The sequence below is a fragment of the Melopsittacus undulatus genome, chromosome 4 (assembly GCF_012275295.1).
Source record: "Melopsittacus undulatus isolate bMelUnd1 chromosome 4, bMelUnd1.mat.Z, whole genome shotgun sequence".
Classification (NCBI taxonomy): Eukaryota; Metazoa; Chordata; class Aves; order Psittaciformes; family Psittaculidae; genus Melopsittacus; species Melopsittacus undulatus.
Window position 1 is genome coordinate 53,913,841 of NC_047530.1, and position 13,001 is coordinate 53,926,841.

At 40.7% G+C, this 13,001-nt stretch overlaps 2 protein-coding genes across 4 annotated transcripts in view; both read left to right on the forward strand.

Moving 5' to 3' along the window:
• DENND5A (DENN domain containing 5A) overlaps positions 1–5,437 on the forward strand; it is a 71,202-nt gene extending 65,765 nt beyond the window's left edge. For 2 of the 3 annotated variants that reach the window (XM_034061848.1, XM_034061846.1), the window contains 4 exons: positions 390–472; positions 1,619–1,742; positions 2,725–2,893; positions 3,638–5,437. In XM_034061848.1, coding sequence (XP_033917739.1) covers positions 390–472; positions 1,619–1,742; positions 2,725–2,893; positions 3,638–3,821 — 560 coding nt within the window. In that variant the 3' untranslated portion in view covers positions 3,822–5,437. The other variant, XM_034061847.1, reaches the window with a different exon arrangement.
• Positions 5,438–12,321: 6,884 nt separating this feature from the next.
• Positions 12,322–13,001, forward strand: part of SCUBE2 (signal peptide, CUB domain and EGF like domain containing 2) — a 43,420-nt gene continuing 42,740 nt past the window's right edge. Inside the window, exon 1 of the mRNA XM_034062282.1 lies at positions 12,322–12,418. Within this exon, the coding sequence (XP_033918173.1) occupies positions 12,325–12,418 (94 nt within the window). The 5' untranslated portion in view covers positions 12,322–12,324. The remainder of the gene's footprint in view (positions 12,419–13,001) is intronic.

Genomic DNA, 13,001 nt, shown 5'->3' on the forward strand with positions numbered 1-13,001 from the left:
CATGGTTGGGTTCACAGTGAAGCTATCACAGGAATAATTTCTAGGACATCTAAGTTTTGTGGTCTTAATCAAGCACAGCTCCTTTTCTTAGCTTTGGGCCCTGGTCTGAAATTTCACTGAATATGTAAAAACCCTTTCCACCTGCTGTTGTGTTGAAACACCACAGTGTTAGTTTTGGTATAAACCCAAACCATCTCAATTTCTATCTCCTCCACATTAAGTACAAGTAGAAGTAGATTTCTATTATCCATAGTCCAGCACCTTTTCACTAACAGCGTAAGTTATGCTGGTTCATGCTCCTTTTTTCTATTGGATGCCTCACTCCTTGTGAAGAGATACTATTTCTAAAGTTGTTACAGAGTGAATGGATATATTTCTGTATTTTGCAGAGTTAAATACTGGTCAGATACAAGAAGCTATTGGTGAAGCTGTAAACGGTATTGTTAAGCATTTCCACAAGCCTGAGAAGGAGGTAAGGAGGAGTTGTTTGTGTAGTGGCACTCCTGTCTTAACTCTTATTAGTACCTGTAACATTCTGTTAATTTCAGTATTAACATTCTGGTATTGGATATACTGTTATAAGTTAATTCTGCCAAGGATTCTACCCATACCACTGCCAACAGTGTGGCCTCGTGCTTGGTTTTTTCTAGATTAACTGAGATTTTACATCTGCATCGAGTATTGAGTAGGGTTTTTTATGCCTGTTTTGCATTATCTGTGCTACTTAAAACATGAAAACCCATAGGGCATTTTAAAATGAACAAACAAGATGCACACCCAAACACCTACCCCACACACAGACCCTGCCCAGCAAGTTAAACAGAAGTGCTCTCAAAGACTCAGATACACTTCTACATTATACATGTATTCATCATGTTATTTCCTGAAACAAGCTTAAGCAGCATGCCTCTGTTAAACCATCACAATCCAGCCCTTCTGAGCCAGAGGTCAGAGCAGTGCTGGCTCCTGTATGGATATCTCTTGAAAGTCATTAATATTATTAAAAATAGGTCCTCCCATTCCTTCTGCACCAATCTTCGGAAGTTCAGTGTTGCATGGCAAATTCACATGCAGTGTAATTGTGGTTGATAATCATATTTACACAATAACCTGAAGTGGTCATGCACTGGGTTTGCAAAATACAATTGACCCTCATGTTCTAAGGATTCTTTTTCCGTGAGGTTTAAAAATGTCATGAAATGTTGTTTTTGTTGATAAGCAAACACTCTGAGGCACCTGCTGCAATAGACTTGTGGTCTTTATTACTGAAGAGGAAAACAGTTTCTTGATTTTCTGTGCAGTGGTCATTATTACAGGTAAAACCTGCGTAAAACCTGATCTTTATCTTGACATTTTCATGGCTTCATTTGATGATGATGAGACCCTGAGACTGCTTTCTTCAGCCTCCTTCTTGGAGAGGTCACCACATTTTTGAATGCTCAGGACTTGTGAGAACTGGGCCATGCTCCCTGGGGCCACTGTTTTAACAGTAAACTGTAACTTTGGGCATCTGTTTGTTTAAAATGTAGCTTCAGTAACAGGTGTATGAGACACTTTTATGTGGCAGACTACCAAACTGAGATAATAAGCGTGTGTGCTTCATGTGTGTGCTTGACAGAGAGGCAGTCTGACATTGTTGCTGTGTGGAGAAAGTGGACTTGTTTCAGCTCTTGAGCAAGTGTTTCAACATGGATTTAAATCACCAAGACTCTTCAAAAATGTCTTTATTTGGGACTTTTTAGGTAAGTAGGAGAAAAGACATACCAGAGCTTGTTTGTGTCTTGAAAATATATCCATCCTTGTTCCTTATTCTCAGTGGGTGAAAACAGCATACTTAGCTACATCTCTGCAGCTGAATTGCCATAAGAGCTCTTACTTTCTTTTACTTTTGAGAGAAAGAGCATCCGTCTGCCAGAGTTGATGCTGTATTTAATACAGGAACTAGGCTTTATCCTTCTAGTAGTAATAGTGTAAAACAAACTTAGTGAGGAGGAATGATTTAAATAAGGTGGTGAATGGACATACAATAACCTTGTTATTAGTTGAGTATAGTGAAAGCAATAAATCAACTTCTAAGAGGTTGAGTTGCCTTATAAAGCACAACAGGTGTATCTAGTGCTCCTGGTACATAACTAATGTTGTAATAAAGGGTTATAAACATACATTTTTCAAACAGTGGTCTAGATCCTTTGACATAGAATGGAATAAATCAACAGTATACAAATGCCTTTTAGGAAAGGAATTTTTTAATAGTGTTTCTGTGTTTTGAGTAGGTACTTTGACATCACGCTTCTTATATCATTTTACTGTAGCATCTCAAAACTCAGTAGATAGGAGAACCTCTTTAGCTCTGTTCAGAGGAAAGGAAGTAGAATCTCAGTTTTACACTTGGAGAACACATAACTGGATCATATGGAAAGAAACAGTGGCTGAACATAATCATTCAGGAAATTCATGGATGGGCTTTGAATCTGGGCCTTTCAACTCTAACTGTGCCCTCCATGATACAGACACTCATGCTGATTTGAGTCCAATATGAGCTATCAGATAGTTCATATGCATTTGTAAGCATGCTTACGGGAAAAGTGAGGTGGTATTAAATTTAATCATCTCAATTTCAAGGTCATAGTGCCTGATTATTTTATTCCAAGCACAGAAGAATCATATTTCAGTTATTTTAGGTCTGCTATATACACTGATAAAACTTCAGTATCTTCTTTTAAGAAAAAGCACAAACATACTATGAGACCCTTGAGCAGAATGAGATGGTTCCAGAAGAGAACTGGCAGACAAGGGCCAGGAATTTCTGTCGCTTTATCACTGCTATCAACAACACCCCTAGAAACATTGGGAAGGATGGCAAGTTTCAGATGCTGGTGTGTCTTGGAGCCAGGTATAACAAAAACTTTGCTATTATTATTATTATTGTTTTTATTATTGATACTTTACTAAAATTAAAAGGATGTTGCATATTAGTAAGATAAAGCCACACAGCTGCTGGGTTGTGCAGTTGGCTATTACTTACACAGTTCTTTGGTGTAATTATAGAAGAATCAAGTGAGCCATATCCTGACCTGTTGGGCTTTTGAAGTGTGGGTAATCTGACATATAAAACTGAGTATCCCAAAGAGCTGAGCAGCTGAATCAAGAGAGGAAGGTAGTAGGCTGGTGTGAGTAGTCTTGCCTCCCTTTCATTTCCAGCTAGCGAGGTCAGAACGTAGACACAGAAAACCATCCCTCAGTGAGACCTCTCCTGTTAATGGCTGGGCGAACTCCCCACGTTCCACCTACTACTCATTGTAGGAGGTGAGTAGGAGGGAAGCTGGGACCATCTAGAAGCCTCTTCACACAAAGGCAGTGGAGCAGGCTAGTGACTTTGGGCCTGCTTGGGACTTCCAGGCCTCCTGGGAAGCACCTTTTGATGTGAGGGATGGAAAGTCTAGAAACATGTCTGTTGCAGATGCTTCCTGTTTAAACTGGTTCCACAGACAGTATTTCCCCTTCCCTGTCTTATAAAAATATACAGAGAAGGTAGTAGGTCTGTTTAGAAAGCAAAGAATAAGACTCACTTCAGTGAAAACATGAAATTAACTTGGCTTTATTTTTGTTTCCAAATTGCAAATTGCCACTTTGTCAGAGACCACCTTTTGCATCACTGGATCGCCCTGCTTGCAGACTGCCCGATTACAGCACAGATGTATGAAGACATAGCACTGATAAAGGATCATACTCTTGTGAATTCTTTGATTCGAGTGCTGCAGACCTTGCAGGAGTTTAACATTACGCTGGAGGCATCTCTTGTCAAAGGAATCGATATCTGACCTCTTGTCCCACAGGAACAAACTGTCTTTAAAAACAAACCAATAAAAAAGCAACAAGGAGTGAATCTTGATAGTATGCAAAAGTTCTGTCTTGCCAGTACATTGTATCGTGAACTTGTTCATGGCCCTAAAATGCAACTTTGACTTTTCTTGAAGGAAACTCCAAAAATAGTACAGGCACATGGATAGAAGCTGTAAACTCAATGTAAAAAAGAGGATTTTGGTATAAATCTATTTTAGAGTTTATTTGCTGATTTGCTTTTTACACACTTTCATGTGAAAGAGATAGAGATGAGTATTGTGCAGCTTATTTTAAAGCTGCAGTATTTCCTTGCCATAGAAAATGTGCAGTGAGCCTTTCAGCATTCTGTGAACTTGCCTTCAGATATGCTGTATGTCATAGATCCCAATGTATACACTCCATTTCTGCTGAGAAGGTCATTCTATAGTTTTTAAATTAATATTTTATATATTAACATTATTACCAATGTTTGATTTTTAACATACTGGGTCATGTTCTGCTGCAAGGGAACTACAAATCTGATGTGTGCTTTTTTAATAGCTCCAAAGCACTGATTTGTCAACAGATAATTTTGTTTTCATTTATTTTTGTTGTCAGTATTATTTTTAGTGAAATCCAGGAGACTGAACCGTGAAAGGTGCAGAGATCAAAGTAATATTTTTCATATTGGTACGTAATTGCACAGATGAAATTAAGTGTGTTTTTTAATTGTTTTTTATTTATTTAACCTATCATGGTGTTTTGTAAGTTTCTCTTTAAAAAACCCAAGCAACTTCTATGATACAACTAGCTGTATTCTGTTACAATTCTGGATTTACAGTGCAGCCCATTTAAATGAAAAACCTGGAATAATTGTTCATATACACAAATGTTTCCACTTGAACCAGCCTTTTGAAGTTTGGTATATAGTTGCTGCTGGTAATTCTCTTAACTGCTAATAAAAAGGGACATAAGTTCCCCAAATGCCAGATGATTAACTTAATGTTTATTCCCCTGTGAAATAATAATGGTATACCTTACTAACAGATACAATGATATCTTCTTTTTTCTGAAAAGATGGTGAGTGGTAAGGTTTTTTCTTTTCCTTTTCAATGAGTATGTCTTGGGTCCTGTTGTCATAGTCTTCATTTGGGATGCTTTTGTTTTTAGCAGAGAAAGCTTTAGTCCACTTCTACAATAAAGCACAAACATTCTGAAAGCTTAATTTATTGGAGATCTGGAACTTGGCAAATGCCTAAAGGCATCTCTGTTCATTTGGATCCTCTGATAAAAATCTCTTTGAAATGAGTATGTGACTTAAGAACAGGCTGATTTGTCAGCATCGCAAATTACTGTACAGAAATTCAGGGCTATGTATTTAAGAGGTCTCCACTGTATAAACTTATCTCAGTATTGTCTCTGTTTTGAGAAGCAAAATTCAAGTGTTTTAGCTCATACAATGTTGTAGCACCTTTTCTTTACCTGCATCTTAGTCACATCTTGTGATAGTTTTATTTCCATAATTTATGAGTATAGAACATGTATTAAATTTTTGGCTATTTTTACTTTTGTCTTATTTATTTCATTATTAAACTAAGAAGTTCCTTTGTCACTACTTACCAGAGCAAGATTCCTTTTTTTGATGTCAAAGTAGCACTGGGAAGATACAAAGGCAATGTCTGAGTCACTCCTTGTGCTGGGTGGGCATAAATTCTTCCACAATCCGGAGCTTACAGCAGTATTTCACAGATGTATTTTGTGTGTGCAGGTTTGGGGGGATTTTCCAGCTTTGGAAGGGCAAAAATGAAGCAGATGTCCTTTATTCTAAGAATTTCATGTATTTGACTTAATATGTTGGGATAATCTTTAAATGCCTACCCCAGATTGCTTGCTTATGTATTAAAAATTATAGTGCTTCCAGCTATATTTAAAACAACTTTACTAGGCCTGTGTATTTCAGAGGGAATATGTCTAAGTAAAAAAGAAGCATTGGATTAATTTTGACCTTAACAGATAAGTTGATCCTGTGAAAACCAAATCTACCATAGTATTAAGTATGGATTAATTTTCTCTTGCACAAAGTAGTTAGCCCTGAATTCCTGAATTAAGGCATTGGTTTTGTTTTTCTTCTTTTCTTTGTATATGTTCACCTAGTGTGGTGTGATACCATTGGTTTAATGGTTTCATTATGATGGTTAGCGGTATCTGGGATGGACACAGTGTGTGGTTTGCTGGTTCTCAAGTGGTGGGTTCTTTGGCTAGCACATGAGGATGAAGCTGTTCATCAGTGACGGCATCCTCTGTGCTAGCTAGATGCCAAAGGACGATGCAGAGGTCATCTTCCTAGCTCCTCAGTTTTGACAGAAAAGACTGCTTTATGATAGACCCTTCCTCTTTCTCTCATAGGAGGTCTATGCTTAATTCTGTTAGGATTCAAAGCACTTTTTGCTATGGGCTTCCAAGTCTGTGAGAATTTTCACCACTGAAGGACCAGTAGAAAGTTTTGAAATGTAGCAGGAAAAATGTTGGTTTTGTTGGATGCAGGGACTGCCAGGGAAGACTGAGGTATTAAATATAGCTGCATGGTAGCCCATGCTAGGGTTCTGGGAGGAGATATGTTGGCATATCTAAGAACAGTTCAGTCTGTAGTAGTAGCCATAATCCCTACCACTCTTCAGTGTTTACCACAAACTGACCTACTTCTTTCATTGATGTAGCTAGCATCAGTCCCACAGAATAGTGTTAGGATCCAACATTTCATCCTTCTATGGACGGGTGACTGTTAAGAACAAACATCTTTACTCTTTAATTGGAACTTTGTAAAAACCCATCTCCCTTTTTAAAACTTGCCTTGCATTTTTTTGTTCAGTAATGAGCTATAGAATAAAGCAATTGTAACTTTTTTCCTCCATTTACTTTTCTCTAAAGAAGGGGGCAGGTCTGGTAGATGCAGGTTTATGGGGTTATGCTATTTTGTTGTTTGGGGTTTCCTTTTGGAAAATATATATATATATATATATATATATTATTTTTAACAGCATACATGCATTCTGTAGAGAGAAATAGAACTATAAAAAAAATGTAGTTCATAATGTAGTAAATATGTAGTGCTAAACTAGCCACAGGCCGATACCTGGCTTGAGGAGAAGAAAATGAGCTATAGGCTATTGATTATTTATGCTTCTTTGGTTAATGCTGCCAGAGTTGATGTGATAATACTTTCTACAAAAAGAAAGTGCAAATTAATAAAGCCTTGGCTTAAATGTAATAAAATACTATTACAGTAAGTTTATACAAAAAGAAAAAGCCTTTACTTGCCATAGACTTAAACATCTGACATTTTGTAGCTGAAGACATATTCATGAACTGAAGACTATTCCACAACTTTTTCCATTATGAAGTGTGGTTTTCAGATTATTCAAATGGGACCTACTAGCTGGATGATCCATATTTTTTGTGTTTTGAATTCATGAATATGTTTATAGATTTCTGCAGTGAAACTATTCAGAGTTAACATTTCTGTATATTGTCAAATGGTTTTTCTCTGTAGTGCAAGATACTATAGGATACTTGAAAATACTTGAAGATATTGGACGTGTACTTCATATCTTTGTAGCTCTTTATTTTATACCTAGAGACTGGCTGTTAGGCCAAGACGAAGCATCAATACCTTACAAACTATATATTTTATACGTGAGGAAATGACTGACTAGTTGGGTTTTTTTTTTAAGGATGGGTGTTGAAGTCTACATTATGATGACAAAACCAGGTACAGTTTTCCTTTATTATTTTTCCTGTGACATTTCAATCCATTGGACATTAAATGTGAATTGGATATATGAAGCAGTTTTACAGGTGTAGCTCATTTGCTGAATTGCAATAAAATTTGTCTTCTATCATGAAAAATAGCATTAATGTGCTATTTCCAAAAGCCTTTTGTTATAATTTGGCTAATCATCTTTTCTTCTTTGCCTCACTGAAGCTACGTATGATATTCTAGTGTCTGATTCCAGGAGAGGCTTTTTGTACGGTTTTGTGTCTGGTATGTTCAACTAAATGCTTGCCTCACACCCAGCACCAGTGTCACAAGCAATTGCTGTCAGTCAGACTGCTACCAGTGGAAGAGATGCCTACTCAGTAATCAGGGAGTGAAGAGAACAGGAAGGCAGAGGAACAATTACAGGTCTTGGAAAGTGTCTGTGAGTACACACATGCATATGTGCTGCTGTTCACTCTGTGTCAAACTGCGAGATCATCACTGGATGTTTTATGCTCTTAGGGAAAACACAGAAGGGAAGGAGCTTCATCATTATTTGAAGGTATCTCACTTTGTTTCCTCACACACACACAGTAGTCTGTGGTAGAGACTTCTAGTAAAATAAAAATAAGAGGTGTTAAGATCTTTCTTGGAGGAACCACATCAGCCTTCCTGAGCCTGGTGGTGATTCTGCACTACTAACTGATGGTGTCTTCCTGTGGGCTTACTGGGGGAGACACTGAGAGGGTGAATGCAGCCTGCTCCATGCTGAGGTGGTGCTGATGGCCTGAGCCCTGGACAGGTTTGGGGGACTGCAGTTGGTCCCTGCTGTCAGGCACGCTGCGATTGTGCAAGATGCCAAACCTGCCTCTTGAAAATTGAGACCATCTCAATTCCCTAGGCTTATTAGATCTGCTGCTTCTAATTCCTCTGCAGGGCACTACAGAGATGGACATGGGGAAGGCCCTGGATGCAGCTGTTGGGTAAGCGCAGCTTCAAAAACACATTCACTTCATCACAGGTGGCCTTGAATCTTTCAGGCTTCCTGCAAGGGGAAGGAACAAAAAGGACAGGGGTGTTGGTGAGCAAAGTGTGTCATGGAATTGCAGAGTTCATAGCACTTCCAAATGTCAGTCTGAGGTGGTTTTCTAGAAAGTGGTGTTTGTTAACGTCTGCTGGAGAGTTTGAGTGTTAAGCCATGATAGTTGACTAACTGGTCCAAATGTGTTTAGAAATGTTATCATTTGTTATAGTGATGACTTGGAATGTTCTCACAAAGAAATACCAATGTCAAAGAGCTGCACCAAGCAGATCTTTGTTTAAAAGTTATTTCACATGGCAAAAATTCTTTTTCCTTGTTAACCTGAAGATTCAGTAATAGAACAAACTGTATTTGGTCCTGCAGTAAATGGGAGCTGTTCTTCATTTCAGTGACAGTGGCATTTTTAAGATGCAGATTCTACAATGTTTAAAATATCACTGATGTTTGTTTTGAGGGAAGCTTTTCTATCAGTGGCATAAAAATACACAAGGAATGTAAATTACATGAGAGGGTCTTTTAGACTCCTTGTGACTAGGAGAACCCCAGTTTACCCCTCTGAGATTTAAGCTGTGTGCAGGTCCTGCTCCCAAGGAAAGCTACTGTTACATTGCAGAACTGAACACTGAATACTGAAATGTGTTATTTTACATAAAACTCAATAACCTGTTTGGTAGCTTGGAAAACCCTTGGATACAGATGAAAAATAAATGCAAAAGTTTGAGTGATTCATTTCCAAGGACAATTGTTCAAAGCCCATGATACCTACGGAGGTGAGTAAGACTTGAAACTACAGCTCTGAGACATTGTGTGTGAAGAAACTTTGGAATAATTAAATATTTTAAGGTGTTTCCTGACTTGTCTGTTTGCCCTTTTCCCTTTTTTGTTCTGGCCATCTCTCCTCCTCACCTCCAGTTGTTTTCAGCTTCTGTCACAAGCACTCATTGTGCTTGCTCAGTTAAGTTTTGTGTCAATATAATGCACTGTTCCTCAGGACAGCAGATGCACTACTTCTCACTATGTTAAAGTACAAATGAAATGGCAGTCTAGATGTCTTCAAATAATGTTTGCTTATCATTAAATAATAAAATTTAACAAGGGTTATAAAGCATAAAGCAGCTTTTATCCCAGATTTTCAGACAAAAGTATTCAACTGTCCTCAGGTGTAGAATTTCTGGAGCAGGTTTTACACCCAGTTGCTCTGTAGTGGCTTAGTCTTGATCTCTCTGTGTGAGCCAACTTCAAGTGATAGTTAAAGTGGAGGGCTGGGGAGAGTGGGGCGGCATATCCGTATGGAAGTGTTACTTTGGAGCAGCAGTTCCTGGCACTCAAAATAGATCCAGCTGTGTTAAGGGAAAGAAGTTCTATGTTTCGCAAGACTGTAGGGCAGCACACACACTGGTACTGCTGGAAAAAGCAGGCAAGTTTTCTGATGTGACACCTTTTCCCATATGTGAAGCAGACAAACCTTGCTCCCTTGCACAGCAGCTGTGACATGTAACTGAATGGGACTCTGGTCCAAACAACTGAGAAAATTTAGTTCAAGACTGAAGTGTTGTGTAATATCTATATGGGCAAAAACTTTGCTATTGGTTTTAGTATTGGTATGCATAATGTATGAAAATCCTGCTTGCATACACTTCTTGCAGATATTTGCCGTATTTTGCAGATATTTGCAGGTATTTTCATCCCTAAAACATTGTGATTTTATTTTATTGTTAATTGCTGGAGAAAACAAACAAGCAGTTCTGTGTGTGGGTCTCTTCCTGTTGAACTGCTCTGGGATGATTGTTTTTCTTTCATCATACTTATTGCTGAAGTTGAGTCTTACCAATTCTTCTAGTTTCCCTCTCCCAGTAAAGATCTTAGTACCCAGTGCAGTCATCTGTCACTGTGACTCTGTAGTTGAATAGAAATAGTTGAGAAGGCTACAGAAAGACATCTGGGTTTGATCTGAGCTTCTGTCTGTTTGTGACTTTACGGAGATATTTTAATGGCAATTCTTCATCATAAACAAATGAGTGTTACATGTGAAATAATAGCTAAGATCCTTCCCAAAGTCCTTTGAGATTTATGTATAAGATAGTTTCATTAACTAAGAGAAGTTTTATATTGTTCTGTTTGTTTTCCAAGCTGTGTTGGGATCTTTTGATCTAACTCAGGCATTCCCAAATATTTATATGTCCCTTTATATTTTAGTTTACAGAAGTAAGAAAGATGCTTTGCTTTTGTGGTGTCTCAGAAATCTTCAGTGCTTGGATATATGGCTCTGCAGTGTCTCCTGTTTTTTTCTGCTACACTCTTCATATGTAGATTTTACGGTTTTTGTCAGATCTTGATTGATTTTAATCGAATTAATCTAGTTCATTGAGGAACCTCAACTGGAAAGTGCCTCAAATACCAACAGCTTTTCTGTGAGGTAGATTGTAGTTGTGTGCCTCAGTGGTAGATGGCTGCTCTGTGCATCTTGAAGATGTTTGTAGAGACACCGCAACTGCTACTCCTGTGTGAGGGGTGTGTGGATGTGTGAATTCTAATTGTAGGTATGACTGTTTATTCAGGAGATCATGGAAACTGTTGGGAAAGCATTCATTCATTCATTCCTTACTTTCTGTTGATAAGGGAGGCTGGGGTATGGTGCTGGGCTGGAGAATCCTTGGAGTGTTTAATGAGCAGCTTTCTGCATTTATAGATGAGTTTGACTAAGACTGAAACCATCCAGGAGATACAATAGGCTGTTTATCACTGGGTTTTAAAAGAGAATAACTTTGATCATTTCAAACGCAATGAAGCCTGATGCTCCAGTGAGAAAGTGGTAATTTATAGCTACCATTAAGGAAACAAAGACAAAGACTGAGGGAAAGTTTCATTCTGAAGATTTATTAATGTGTATAAACCACCCTTACAACTAGAAATAGCTTGCTATTTCTCACAGAACAAAACAAAAGACAAAAGACAGCAAAATGGGGATGGGAGGGAGAAGAGGAAAAGAATACTGCATGCTTTGGCTTGTGCCCTGAAAGCTCAAACAACATTTAGGAACTTATAATGTCAGTGAGTAACGGATAGGCTGCTTTTACCTGCCAAAAGAAGGATGTCTATGGGAAATCCCTAGCTGGGAAAGGAGGTGGGATGAGGCTTGGGGCTGGTGATGTGATGTGGATTCACGCTGATACAGTGTGAGAAGGGGAATGCATGTGCTGCAGAGGGGGGTGATCACTTGGTAAAGACTGTAGTACTGTGTGTGTGAAGAAAAGCAAGCAAGGCTGAAGTGCGCAGTGTGTGCATATATGTGTGTATATATATGTATATATATGTATATATGGGTTATGACGGGATGCCGGCACAGGGTATCTTTGCATGGGCTTGTCTACTAGAAAGAGACTGTCTTCCGGGCCGCTACAGGAAGGGGAGCCCCCGTTCCAATACACTTGCCGATGGCGCTTAGAGGCTGCCTGTGAGGTATCTCATGTACCTTGGGGGAGCGCCGGCTCCCCGGCCCATCTGTGTTTGGGGTGCTGTGCAGGTGTAGGAGCGCCGGTGCCGAGGGTGGGTGCGCTGCTGCGGTCGGTGGAGGGTTTTCATGTGGGATGGGGCGGGCAGGGAGGCCCAGCCGGCCCGGCCCGGGGAGGGGAGGCCCAGCCCTCGCCGCTGCTCCCCGCTGTCAGACACCTCCCTCCGCCCGGCGGCAGCAGCAGCGCCATCCATGGGGTCCGGCGGCCGCCGCAGCGCGGCTGGGGCTCGGGCGCTGCCGCTGCTGCTCCTGCTGCTGCCCGCACCGGCTGCCCTGCCCCTGCCCGGTGAGTGCCGAGCCGCCGGACCGCCCTCAGCCCTGCCCTCAGCGGCTCCCCGCGGGGCACCTGGCGCTGCCGGCGGCCGGGGGTCCCCCGCTCCCCTTAGGGAGCCGGGCCGAGCGGTGTGGGGGGGAGCCGCAGGCGAGCGGTGGCTGTTACCGCGTGAGGTAACGGGGCGGGCGCGGACCGTTACCGGGAGGGAGGTCGCTCTTGGCAGGGCCCTGCAGGCACCGCCGGTGACTTCCGATGCCCGTGCCCGGAGCACGGTGACCCTGAGGGGCACGGCAGGCGGTTTGCCGGAGCAGCGGGGAGGTAAACTGCGTGTACCAGCGCTCGCTCTGCCTTCGGCCGCAGAGGAATAACGCCGGTAATTCTTCCTGCAGCCTCCTCCGCGGCCGCCCTTGCTGCCAAGTTTAAGGCTGCGATGTTTGCTCACAGCCTCCCTTCTCCAGGGTCTTTCTCCAGCTCGGGATACTGTCATTGCAAGAGGAAATCTCCTTCCCTGTGCCTGCCGATTATTTTTCCAGCCCTTTTTCCAATACTTCTGTATGCTGGGGTTTTTGCTGCTGTTCTTTCCCGTACACTGCAG